The sequence below is a fragment of the Stegastes partitus genome, unplaced genomic scaffold (genome assembly GCF_000690725.1).
Source record: "Stegastes partitus isolate 25-593 unplaced genomic scaffold, Stegastes_partitus-1.0.2 Scaffold1234, whole genome shotgun sequence".
Lineage (NCBI taxonomy): Eukaryota > Metazoa > Chordata > Actinopteri > Pomacentridae > Stegastes > Stegastes partitus.
In genome coordinates this window covers 144,439-157,063 of record NW_007578965.1, presented here as the reverse complement: position 1 = coordinate 157,063, position 12,625 = coordinate 144,439, and the positions used below count along the sequence as shown (strand labels likewise).

The window sequence follows — 12,625 nt, the reverse complement described above, 5'->3', positions numbered from 1 at the left end:
CATATTTTAGTACCATGTTCATTGCTGTTAACAGAAAGCTTTTTTATGCCTTTAATACACTTAGAGGAAGGAAATGACAAGAAATTAAGGGTAGACAGATGCAACAATGGTCCCCAGCTGCACTTGAACTTGGAATGTTATCGTTCATGGTCAGTGCCTTTAATTCCCAAGCCACAAGGGCGCCTCATTACTTGCATTTCTCACAGTTGCATCCTTAATATAATTAGAGCTGTGCCTTTTATTGGCAAGACGGGACTATGAACAATAAATGTTAAAAACATGAATCTAAAATTTAAAACAAATTTGAAGACTTTAATGCCACATTCTTCTAATCCTCTTCCTGCCTTTGTGTCACTTTTATTGAATCAGTGGTTGAGGCAATTTAAACACCACTGGCTGTGTGAACATTTTAAATACAGCAGGTTAAAGCAACAGTTGCCTGCAGCATCTGTAGCAACCTGTTCAGACACAGTGGTTGGCTAAAAGATGTAGTCCGTCACCTTTGAGGTTTTCACTTGGCCAGCTCGTTCCTGTGAATGCAGCTCCACTTAGATGTTTCAAAGAAATAGTCATGCCAGTATGAATCAGCCGGCTGACCTGAATAAAGGGCAACTGAAGCTGGGCCATCTGGCTTTTTGGTTCCTCTTTTGTAAAACTGGACTGAAAAGATGCCGGTTGAAGACTAAAGTAATGTGAAGAGCAGGACATTGTAAAGCAGCAGACCCAGTGAATCAGCCAGATGGGATGTGTAGCTGCTATTTTTTACATTACAGTGACCACATGGCAAGAAAGACTTTTGACATAGATTTATTATGTATTCCAATATGTTTAAATTGATTTATAGTCCATTTACTCTGTCTCATAATTCAGTTTCATACAGTAATGTAGAAAATCCACTGCAATCAAATCACTTTCCTATTTACGGCTAACGAAATATTCTATGTACCTAAATGTAAAGTCTGTACTCTCACAAGAGTTTCAAAATTGCATTGAAATAATAGATGTATGTATGCGTGTATGTGTGTGTGCATGTTGCACTGAGTTACAAAGGGCTAATTAGATTAAAATCCCTCACAGTGTGATGTTAATGAAACCATTATTGACGCCACAACCCGGCAGTCGATTCCATTCTTCTCTCTCTCATTCCCTCCTTTCATTTGTCATCATTACCTTTCCTTGTTCATGCTAACACGACTGTGATCATCAAATGCAATGAATATCATAAAAAAGCAGGCAGAATTGAGGTACAGTTTCATAGTGTAGACTGATACACATCATACTTTAGTTGTCCTTGTCTCCTTGTCATTCTCACTATACATGAACCATTGTAGTAGGCAGATGTAAAACAGCATAGTAAGTTACATACAATCAGGTCAGTCTGGTCCATAGACAATATAAAAGGTGGACATATCCTTCTGTAAAAAGTGAAGCCAATGCAAAATTGACAAACCTGCATTCTTTCCATCAGCCAGCAGGGGGGGACGCATCTGACCACATAAAGAATGCATAGAGGTCTATGAGCAAGTGAACCTCCTTCTCACTTCATTTGTTACCTCATTTAACATTTTCCTAATGGGTTTATGCTCTCAATTGCTAGTTTAAAGTCTCCTTCAATACACCGTGATGTTTATTTTGTAAATCATGGTAGCATTTAGAGTAACACAGACAGTGAAGCTTACAATTGACAAGTCGTTGCCATATCAGCTTGCACAATGCTCTTGAGTTCGTCATCATGATGAAGGTGCTGGTGGGCAAATTCCAAACTCAAGGCTTCAAAGCGGGAATCCACAAACCAATTGGTGTCATCACAGTGGCTACATCTGTCTTTATTATACTTTAAATTATGCTTTCTATGTTGTCACTCCTTTCGGGACAGTGTGGTGCAATGTGTCCTAGACTTGGTCTATTCCCCCTCATGGACATTCAACTGACATCTTCACATTTACTTTGTATTTCCAGAGTGTTTGTATTCTTTAAAGGAACGACGGTTAACGTATTCGCAAGGTATATTTAACCAACTTCTGGATTCATTTAACGGTGAAGAACTATCAGGGAAAGAACTGTGATTATATTTATTTTTATTCATTGTCTAAGAAATGAGTCACTGCTCAGATGTTTATGAACCTTCTTGAAGCCTTTGAAGGACCCATAGGTTGTCTGCTAAAAGCTCTTCTCTCTGCTAGCCAGCAGAGTCCTCTGTAACCTCTAAAAACAAAAAAGAAAGCAATGAGATTTTTTACTTGGGAGGGAAAAAAAGGGAAAATAGCAAAAGTGAGTAAAACAAGTATGAAGTAAAGCATCAAATCCCCCTGTGGCTGCATCTGTATCAGGGCTTGTTGAATATTCATCATGCCAAAGATTTCACAGATGATACAGAAGAGGATTTGTGGCTGCACGGCATTGCATTTGTTTAGCGTTTTAACAACACATACTGTAGTTTTATGAATCTATACACACTAGTGCATATGTCACATGTGCAGTAATTTATCCAGATTTACGCTGCATTGCTATCCTGCTGCTGTTAACAGTAAATAATGGGATTATTCTGTATCCATCTGTGCCACATGGACAGATTTAATGTTGTGAATATGATGGTAGTTGTCCGTGACCTAAATCTGACTCGACACAAGGCTTTCATCTTCTCGGAGGACAGGTTTTGGTATTTTTGCTCGCAGTGAAAGATCAAAGAAAGAGAAGATGTTTTGTTTTAGTCCCCTTATTTTTTATTTATTCATGTTGTATTTGAGCCAGTCCTGTTTATGATGAATTTTGATGTTCTAATCTGTATTAGCGTGCGTTCCCTGCCCCTCTCTTCTCCTCTTTAAAGCAAAGTGCAGCAAAAAGCTTGTCAGATTGTACCCGTTGGTGCCAATTTTGACCCCAGTTGTACCATAAAATATGTTATCTGGCTGTGTTATAAATCCTAACTGTATCACTGTAATACCTTTACAGTTTAACATACCGAGACTGTATATACAGTGTATGAGGTTACATTAATGGCTTTGAAAGCTCACTCACAAACCACTCAAACATATTTTTCCAGTTTGAAACATGAACACACGCTATGGTAATGTGTCAGCTTAATGGAAATGAAGTCCTGGCAGGGTTGCTATATTGCTGTTATTTAAATATACTCCACTACTTTCCCCGCCAGTAATTATCACTTAACAATGTTGCTGACATTATCGAGCTGACATGACATCACTTTTCTGCTACAAACTACAATGATTAGTAAATGTGCTTCTTAGTGCAGCATTTATGAAAAATACACCAACAGTGTTTGAGTTTTGTTTTAGATGCAGTGGATTGTATAATGACTTAATTTACTGACCATCACATAGAGCAGTGACTCATCCGTGAAAGAAAAACTGGTACACAGAATGTGAAAACCAAGAGGGAGAAGCTTAAGTAGAGATAGCACAAGGAGGAGAGAGTTGTACATTTGTGTGTGTGTGTGTCTGTGCGCATGTATGTGTTACAAAATATCCTTACATATCATGTAGGAAAAGGAAGCTGTTAGCTGGTGTGAGACTGAGTCAGGCAAGTCGCACTCGCACAGATACATACAACCAAACTGTGACTTCATTCATCATTGTATCCTCAGCTGTCCCTGAGTGAAAATTACTACTATGAAATGGATAGCTGTGTGTGTGTGTGTGTGTGTGTGTGTGTGTGTGTGTGTGTGTGTGTGTGTGTGTGTGTGTGTGTGTGTGTGTGTGTGTTAATGCTGAGGCAGTTTCCTCCTGCTCCCTATAAAGTGGTCTACTGTTCAATGACAACAATAATCCTGCTACCCCGTGTGTGTCTATTAAAGCCACCAAAGGTTAGGGTTTTGTTTCTGCCGTATCTCAGAGTTCTGTGTATGTTACACACAAGTCGTTTTACTCTGATGCTGTGTCTGGCTTAAAATGGAATTAAAATAGCATTTTTTCGGTTTGTTAAATTCAGACCTGTCAAAACTTTTGATTAAACTGATGACTCAGAACAAGATGGTGTGTTATAAACATTGATGTTGTTGCCACTGACTGTATGTAAAGATGGATGAACTCTTCATGATGTCAACATTAGATGTTTTAATGCTTGGTGTGGTGGCTCCCGCTATTACCATCGTAGCAGTGCTGGACTGTGCCTAACTCCTGGGAGCTTGACTACAGCTGCAGTGAGCCATGCAAAATTTACATAACTTTGCGTCTTATTGCTATTTAAATGGGTGAATTACATAAATGTTTACTTCTGTAAAAATGTTGTGAACTAAGAAATTTGCTATATAGCTTTCATACCAGGCTGTAAACACGTTTGTTTCTGCTCTGAAGTTGGTCATTTTACCATTGGGGATTAATGGGGATTGACTTGTTTTGAGGTCAGCCTCAAGTGGCCGTTTGAAGAACTGCAGTTTTTGGCACTTTGACGTTGGCTTAGTTCCCAGTAGTTGCCACTTTGTTGTTACCCAGGCTAAAAGATCAGCTGTTCATACACAGAATATTCATCTTACACAACTTTTCTCCAATTTGTATGCCACAAATCAGTAGCATCACAAATGAACATATTAGCAAATTTGACTTTTGCTCTCCGACTGAATGGAGCCAGTTTGTCCTCTAGAAGGCTGCTAGTGGAATGAGTTGAGCTGGTTCACATAAAAAGGTTATCACTGATCATATGGCACAAATAAGTCCCACAGCAGCTGTTTTCTAGTAAAGTCTGGTTTCACCTGTCACTGTGCACTTGTATGAGTTTTTGGAAATGCAAAATGGCGCTTATAATCTCTCTCTGTCTCCGATAGTTGTGGCAGCAGAACCGCTGGTCCAAGGCCTGAGAAAACTCCCTGAAGATATCGACTGGTCCTACTCAGGTCTGTAAGAGCATGCTGGGATTTCTTTTCTTTGCCAAAATAAGTTAGAATCTGTGACTGTCATGTGAGGGGTGGCAACAAAGATCTGCAGTGATTTTAGAGTTGTTTTTTTAATTTATAAAGTGGGATTTTAGGGTGTCCATGAGCAGAGATCTGATGTGTTGTCAGCCCCATCTTACAAGGATTTAATGACTAACAGTGTAAATCAGATCCAAGATGTAAGATGTGTTTCACATAAACAATTTTTACATTAATATTAAGAAATAATGAAGTAACAATAGAAAAATAACCAGGGTAGAATAAGGTGATATAATAAGGCACTGTAAAGATGCAAACAGTGACAGAAAAGTTCAACTGGAAAGATCCAAGGATTGAGTTGCCTTCTGCTCACCTTTCAAACTCGCACAGACCCTTCTTAAAACAGACAACAACACCAGACTGGTAAATGTCAGCTGCACAGTCTGGATATCACATGAACTGTAGGAATTATCTGTTAACATCTCCCGTGAGAGAGCCCTGATCAGCCTTAGACCATATGTTCAGAAGACCGCTAACTCAGCACGGAGCCCCTGCTGAGCTAATCTGTGGTCCAGCAGAAACAAAGAGTGGACACAGACAGACAGTAATGGTCCCAGAGGGAGAGATTAGCTTCTTACTGCTCGGTGGAATCAGGAGGAGCGATGGGGCTCAACGGGCCATCAGTAAGCTAAATGCAGAGCTATTAGACTTATTAACCTGCGCCCCTAAATAGCATGCTGGTGAAAATGATATTAAACTGCTGGCTAAAGATTTGACCGTGGCCAGGTAGACGCCATACTTCTCTGAGCCACCAAGTATAAATCAAGCCATTAACTAACCAGTCAGCTTGAACTTCCTCCACCCACATTACCATTTAGAGCCTATTTTATCTGGTTTATTGATTGGACTAATAATCAGTGTAATGCATTCATTTCACAGCCATGACTGTTTGTCAGAAATCCATACTGATGAAACAATGAGTAGCCAAGATCATTTTCTTTGTGGGAAGACAGTTGGCAGTGCTATTTTCCTACATGCTAAATCCAGTATATCAGTCTGCTCTTGAGGCCCTACAGCTCAGCGGCTAACTATTGCAAAGATGCACAGTTAATACCACGCCAGCTCTCAGAAATGTAACAAGAATGACAACTCAAACAGTGACATCTGAGTGCAGAGCCTAGATGTGCACCAAATTAAACACATGCCTCGTTTCTGACATCCACTTGCCCGCTATGTAATTCCCTATATAGTAAATCTGCCATTTTGTTGCGCTGTTTGAATTCTCGACTGTAAATTTGATCCACTACATAGTGTACCCGCTCTGTCATCAGAAGAAGAAGGCATTAATGTTAGCGACTAACCAATGTGATTTTTTGTATCTACAGAGAGTACCTGCTGAACATAATACTCCTCAGACTTCTCAAGCTTGCAGGGAGATGTCTCCTTTTATGCCTGAGCTGCAGGATTAAAAAAACATATTATAAAAACACCCACCAGAACCGGATTTCAGACTAGTCAGACAGTTGATCATCCTAAACTGTAAATGTGTTGGCAAAACATTGATGAGTAGCTCGCTTATATAACACCTGCATGTGAACTATGACAACATTTTTGTTGTTTGTGACTGTTTTGCATGCGGTGATTCACAGTTTATATGTTAGTATTAGTGAATATCCATCCATCCATTATCTATACACCGCTTAATCCTCACTAGGGTCGCGGGGGGGCTGGAGCCTATCCTAGCCGACTTAGGGTGAAGGCAGGGGACACCCTGGACAGGTCGTTAGTGAATATTAAGTTATATATATTAATATCAGTTAATATTTCCCAGGGCTTGGATAAATAAAATATTTTTCTATTCTTCTATTCTATTCTATATACTGACGATTAATATGAAGCAGCTTTAGTCCGCATCACTCTATAGGTGGATACAACCCACTAAAAACTTTCTTTCCAGTGTTTTATGAGAAATATGTCAATTATGATGTGTACTTGTCCAAAATGTGCAACATGGTCGTGTCTATGTCCTCAAAAATGCTGCATATGTTCACTTGTACGTGACAGAGATGATCATTCCTTCACCTACATTTCTACAAACTCCAAAAGCCATGACAATGTCTGCAGCTCTATGTGAATATACTTTATATCAATGTGCAAACAAATGACCTCTTCATAGTTAAAGCGATTGTATTTTTTGTTCTCTATGCTAAAAGAGATACTGTCGGCTTCATGCTCCCTCAGGTGTTCTTCAGTACAACTCACCCATGTTGTTGCTAATTGAGTAAAATATTAAATATGTTAATTATAATAAAACAATAATGAAACACACCAAACAGAGTCAAATTAGTGTAACGAAGCCTTTTGCGACAAATTTAATTACATCCGTGTATTAATTGCTCGTCATGGGTCTGAACTTCCACTTACAGAAACTTTGTACACAGAGTTAATGTGGAACCTGGTTATGAGCCAAGTTTTAATGGACTTGTGTCAAGGTAGTAAAGCAAACCCAGTTTCACACACATGCATGCACACAGTCATAGAATACAGCCGTATAATTCTGCTTATTCGACTTGTTCCTACTCATGTTTGTCAAGCAGCATGAATATCAATAGATGCACATGTATTTTCATCTTGAAGATTGTTTTCCTTCCCTCTGTTGAATCTTTGCAATCAGCTCCCAGGCACATAAACCCTGTTTTTCAAATGTAATAGGCTTTTGTGTGTTACACTGAAATGGTCATGAATGATGAAAAGCCTGTCTGCAATAGAGATAAAGTGGATACGCAATCTCTTTTCCATCCTTGTCCGCCTCACTTTATTTAAAGTCAGGCTTTGTCTGATCTTTTTCTTTCTTTCTTTCTTTCTTTCTTTCTTTCTTTCTTTCTTTCTTTCTTTCTTTCTTTCTTTCTTTCTTTCTTTCTTTCGCTTCTCTTTCTTTCGCTTGTCTTTTTTTCTTCCTGTTGGTTTTGGAAGTTCATCATCACAGCTGAGTGGGACTCAGTGGCAGTTCATTTAGATTCACTGTAACTGTAGCCGCTCCTGCCATGCCAAGTGCGTATGTGCCTGTGTACACAGTCTTGTTTTTCTGAGCAGCTCTGTTTCTAGTGCCTTGTGCTGTGCACTGAGCCATGAGTAAAAGCATTAACATGTGAAAGAAACACACTTCATTGTGAGGCACTGTGCACAGCTTTTTAGTTAGGTCAGAAGTAGAAGGGACAAAAGGGGAATAAAAGAAAGAGGAGGGCGGGAAAGTGAGAGAGAGCATCGGAGAGTAGGAGAAAGTTTAAAATTAGGCTACACCAAAATCACAATACCCGTTTTCGAGGTGCTTGCGTCAAACAACCAATGGTTGTTTGGTTATATTTTCCACGACAGGTTTAAAATTTTAAATACCCAGTTTTATACATTTGACTTTAGGCTTCATGATGGCCAGCCTTTATGAATAAGAGTGAAGGCATTTTGGGCAACCATAAGGCAACTGGTTCTGTGTTTTCTCATATTCTTTCAAATGAGAGAGCAGCACTGTGAAACGACTCCACACTACAAAATGACAGGTTGTAATACTGGAATAATTCAGCCATACATGAAGAAGAATAACGATGCAGAAAGCCATACTCTGCAAGTTGACAGGATTAGTTTCTCTTTGATTTGTTGCATATGCAACCCTGAAGTCTGAATCGGTACACTGCAGTTTCAAGATGTAAATGCTCAGCCAGGTGTTAATGGCTTATTTCACTCATGATGTGTTTTCCAGCATATAAAAAAACTACATGTGGATGTTAACGAGTTGAAAAATGTGAGTTTCAATGCATTTTTCATCATTTGGACCTTGAAAGTTATTGTGAGTATTAACATTTAGAAATGGTTCGATATGCTGACATCCATTAAGCTTGTAAACTATGTTTTTAGCACTTTGTACAACCTTCTATTCTTTGTCTAAACCCAAACACCTTTTAGACACAGACATTTTCCTTGGTTTCAGCTTTCTAAAGCAAAATTAAAGTATGACTAAAAAGAATTTATGTGAATAAATGCGTTAGCATCTGTTGTTTCTATGGCCGGTGTTAGTACACAAGGATCCACTAAGGTCCACATGACGTCATTTTGTCATCTCCTTAAGTACGTGAGACTATGCTGGACCCCTCCGTGGACGTCCACATGCAGCCAAAAATTCCTGTCCTTGTGACAATGCTACAACAGCAGTAGCGTACATGTGTGGTATAACTAGACACCAGTCTACTACACATGTATGGAACGCCCTTCAAGCAATCTAGAGAACAACTACATGATGTCTGCAGATGTCCATGTCCATGTCCACAAGTACAATCAAGGCCTATACCTGCAAGGTGCATTTTATTTAATTTATTTATTTATTATTCAGATTTTTTTTGGACACTAGGGGGTAGCGTTATTGACGTGTTGCATACAGTTGTTATAATGACTGTCCAAGGAAGAACATTAAGATTTGTTTGAAGTCATGTTTCACAACAAATCAATACCAAAATGTCCTTTTTATTTAGATGGAAAAATGAAGCTCTTTAACTACTAAACCTTCTGCTACGTTGCCCAGGTAGTCTTGCTGAACGACTTGGAGGACATCTCTAAACTTTTTTGTTTTGATTTGTGATATCATTTTTGAAAGTCAGGCTTCAGTTCAATACTCACTGTGTAATAAATTTTAAACTTTTGATGTGTGTTACCACAAGAGGTGGCTTCAAAAGCTTGTTGCTGTCACACAGGATGTCATGAATTTATAAAACCACTTACACAACAGTTTGAACCCTGAGTCAGGCTGCACGGCATATGTCCTCAATTGCAGCCTTTGCAACTTGCTAATTGAATTGTTTCAAGTCATGATTTCAATTTGAAGCTGAATAATTGTTCATTGCTAGTGCGTAGTTGAACTTTGTGGCATGCACTGTAGTGTCAGTATAATTTCATTCATAGTTTCTTTGCAAAAGCTTTAAAACATTAAATACCTAAAGCTGAACCTTATTAAGTATTGTTATGTGGCTGCATTTTACTTAGTCTTCTCTGAAAGTTTTGAAATTATAAGCATTAAACCTGTAGGTACACTGTGTACTGTATGTTTGTGGATGAAAGAATTCTTCCTCCTCCTCTGTGCTGTCCTCGTCATTACTCTACCTCGTCTCCAGGGGGTCCCTGGGATCCTTCTGCCTGGAAGACACCCCTTAGGGGCCCATCTGTGATGTGTGTTTGTGCATGTAAGTGTTTGTGTGTAATCATGCGATCTGATAACCCACAGCTTTCCTCTGCCAGGCAAATGTAACGGGGAAGTCCTTATAGGAATATTCTAGAAATGCTATATGGCTACTATGATAATAAAATGCAGAGGTTTCTTTTTGCCTTGTAAAGTTCTATTGATATGGCATTATGAGCCTTTTTCTGAGCGCAACGTCAATATGAACTATCAGAATAGACGTGATCACAGTTATATAAGATGAAATTTTCACTCTCACAGCAACATTTTGGAAAATTGGCTTTAAGGAGAAGACAGACAATACAATTGAATCAAAATTAGGAGTAATTATTTTCAGTATTTTTTGTCCATTGTCATCTTTCTATACCTGTTTATCTGTGTCTTTGCCTCCCTCTGTTCTCTGTGCCCGTCTCTCTGTCTCTTCTCTTTTCTTGATCCAACTAAGTCATAGCCGGGGGCCATGCAGGCTTCAATACTCCCCTAGTGCTTTGTCTGGGGAACACAGACACGCGTACGCACACACACACACACACACACATACACACGGTTTTAAATATGAATGCATCAGTTCTCATACATTTGTAAAATTAATTTCTCTTCGTTTGAAATGATCTGATTGGAAAGAGAAACGGACTGTGTCAGACACCAAATGATTTATATGTTCGCATTCAGAATCAGATCACACATTTGGTTAAATTGTGCAGTCGAATCCAAGAAAACATCCTCTATCAATCCTGCAGTCGAACAGACTGCTGCTCCTCATGCAGCACAATCATTAGGACTGATAAGGACAGCAAGAGAGGCTGTGTGACGACTTCATCGTGCCAGATCTCAAAGGGGGATTTTCAGTAAAATTCACGTTAGTCATGGTAAGTCTAGTTTTGGCCACGCATTCACCACACATTTAGACAGGGACTGCAAACACAAACCTAAAAATGTTTTTTGCAATGAAGAGAAGATAACACTAGAGACAACAATTTCTAAGATAGCAAAGCTGTAGGGATTTTTTCCAATGTAGGGAAAAAGTGTAGAGTTGTGTTTAAACTGACATTAGTGCTGTGTGAGGAAAAACTGCAACCACCAAGATGACTGCCCTGACACTGTGTGAGTGCCAACACAGGGAGTTTTAGAAAAAACAGCTTCTACAGAGTTGCAAAACCCTTCTCATAGTACTTTAAACCATTCGACAACCTGTTGTGACAGATAAGCCTTGAAATTCACACATCTGCTACTCAAACTGACCTTCCTCAGTCGCATTTTATCTTCTCACTGGCACTTGAAGCAACACACTGCTGCACTGTTCCCTGAGTACCTTTGACATTGAATTTCTTAAGCTCATTCATTGCTGTTTAACTAAGAAGACTGAGATCACTGGGATCTTTGTCTGAATATGTTTGTTATATATCCAATGTATAGTAACACTTAAGCAAACACAGCAGTATATGTGTAAGTTATTACATGCATTTGACACAAAAAATATTAATCTGAGCTGACTTTATCTGCTAGGCTTGGCAGCATTTTAGATTTGAAAGATTATTATTTGATTGTTATTTAAAAATAATATTACATTCAAATAGCGTACTTTAAAGCTGCACAAGTGATATTTTTATATAAAGTATAGATACAATGACTGGTGAACATAGTGGAGCATGTTTTGATGGACTTAAAAGCAGAAAGAACGCAGACGTTATGAATGTTAATGTCGCTGTGTGTCTGCTGGATGTGTAAATGGGCTGTTTGCTGACACATTCACCCTACCTGTACGTGGAATTAATGTCAGTGTTGTGTTGTCGGTACGCTCCACTGCCCCCAAGCAACCAAAAAATCAATCACTGCTGCTTTAATGCCTTTCTCTGAGACTTTGAATGGAATACACAAAGAGATAACCAAAGTTATTGATAGCGTTGATTTCTTTCTCAAATAATGAAGACAGATTTGGGCTCCAAGTCAGGCCGGGGAATAATGCAATTTGTTCGAATGCCTCGTTTATTGCGTTATTCATCTCTGGGTATCTGTTGAAAGACCTTAACCTGATTTGGTTCTAATCCTTGTGAGTATACTTTACCGTGTCTTTGTTGTTTTTTTATTATTCCCGTTTTAATTAAACTTTTAGTGTCCCATGAGGGTCTTGTGGAGGCTTTTCCACCACGGCATGAAGAGAACACTGCATCCTTGATTCGAGTTTTTCTTTTCGAGTGTCTCTCAGCCAGCTAGCTGTGCGTTTCTTCTTTCTCTCATCTCCTGCGTTTGTTGTCTCTGTTTCTCCGTGCACGCTCATGTTCACCACCCACTATGTTCTCAACTGCTCTCTTAGTCACCAAATACTTTAGGCTGGCTTCTCTTCTGCTCCAGTTGTTGCTCAGTCTGTGTGGCTGCTCCTGGAGCCTTGTGGGAGACATGAGGTAATGATGCAGAGGTGTGTGTGTGTGTGTGTGTGTGTGTTTCTTTATTCACAAATACACATCCTCTGCTAGCCATTTTTCCCTTCCTTGTTCCTTGCTTTCACTAGTATGCAGCTGGGTTAATGAGTTCATTTG

The 12,625-nt window shown here is 39.2% G+C and overlaps 1 protein-coding gene across 1 annotated transcript in view; it reads left to right on the top strand.

Moving 5' to 3' along the window:
- The first annotated feature begins 1,732 nt into the window (after positions 1 to 1,732).
- ptprz1b (protein tyrosine phosphatase receptor type Z1b) overlaps positions 1,733 to 12,625 on the top strand; it is a 47,144-nt gene continuing 36,251 nt past the window's right edge. Inside the window, exons 1-2 of the mRNA XM_008297672.1 lie at positions 1,733 to 1,799; positions 4,781 to 4,849. Coding sequence (XP_008295894.1) covers positions 1,733 to 1,799; positions 4,781 to 4,849 — 136 coding nt within the window. The remainder of the gene's footprint in view (positions 1,800 to 4,780; positions 4,850 to 12,625) is intronic.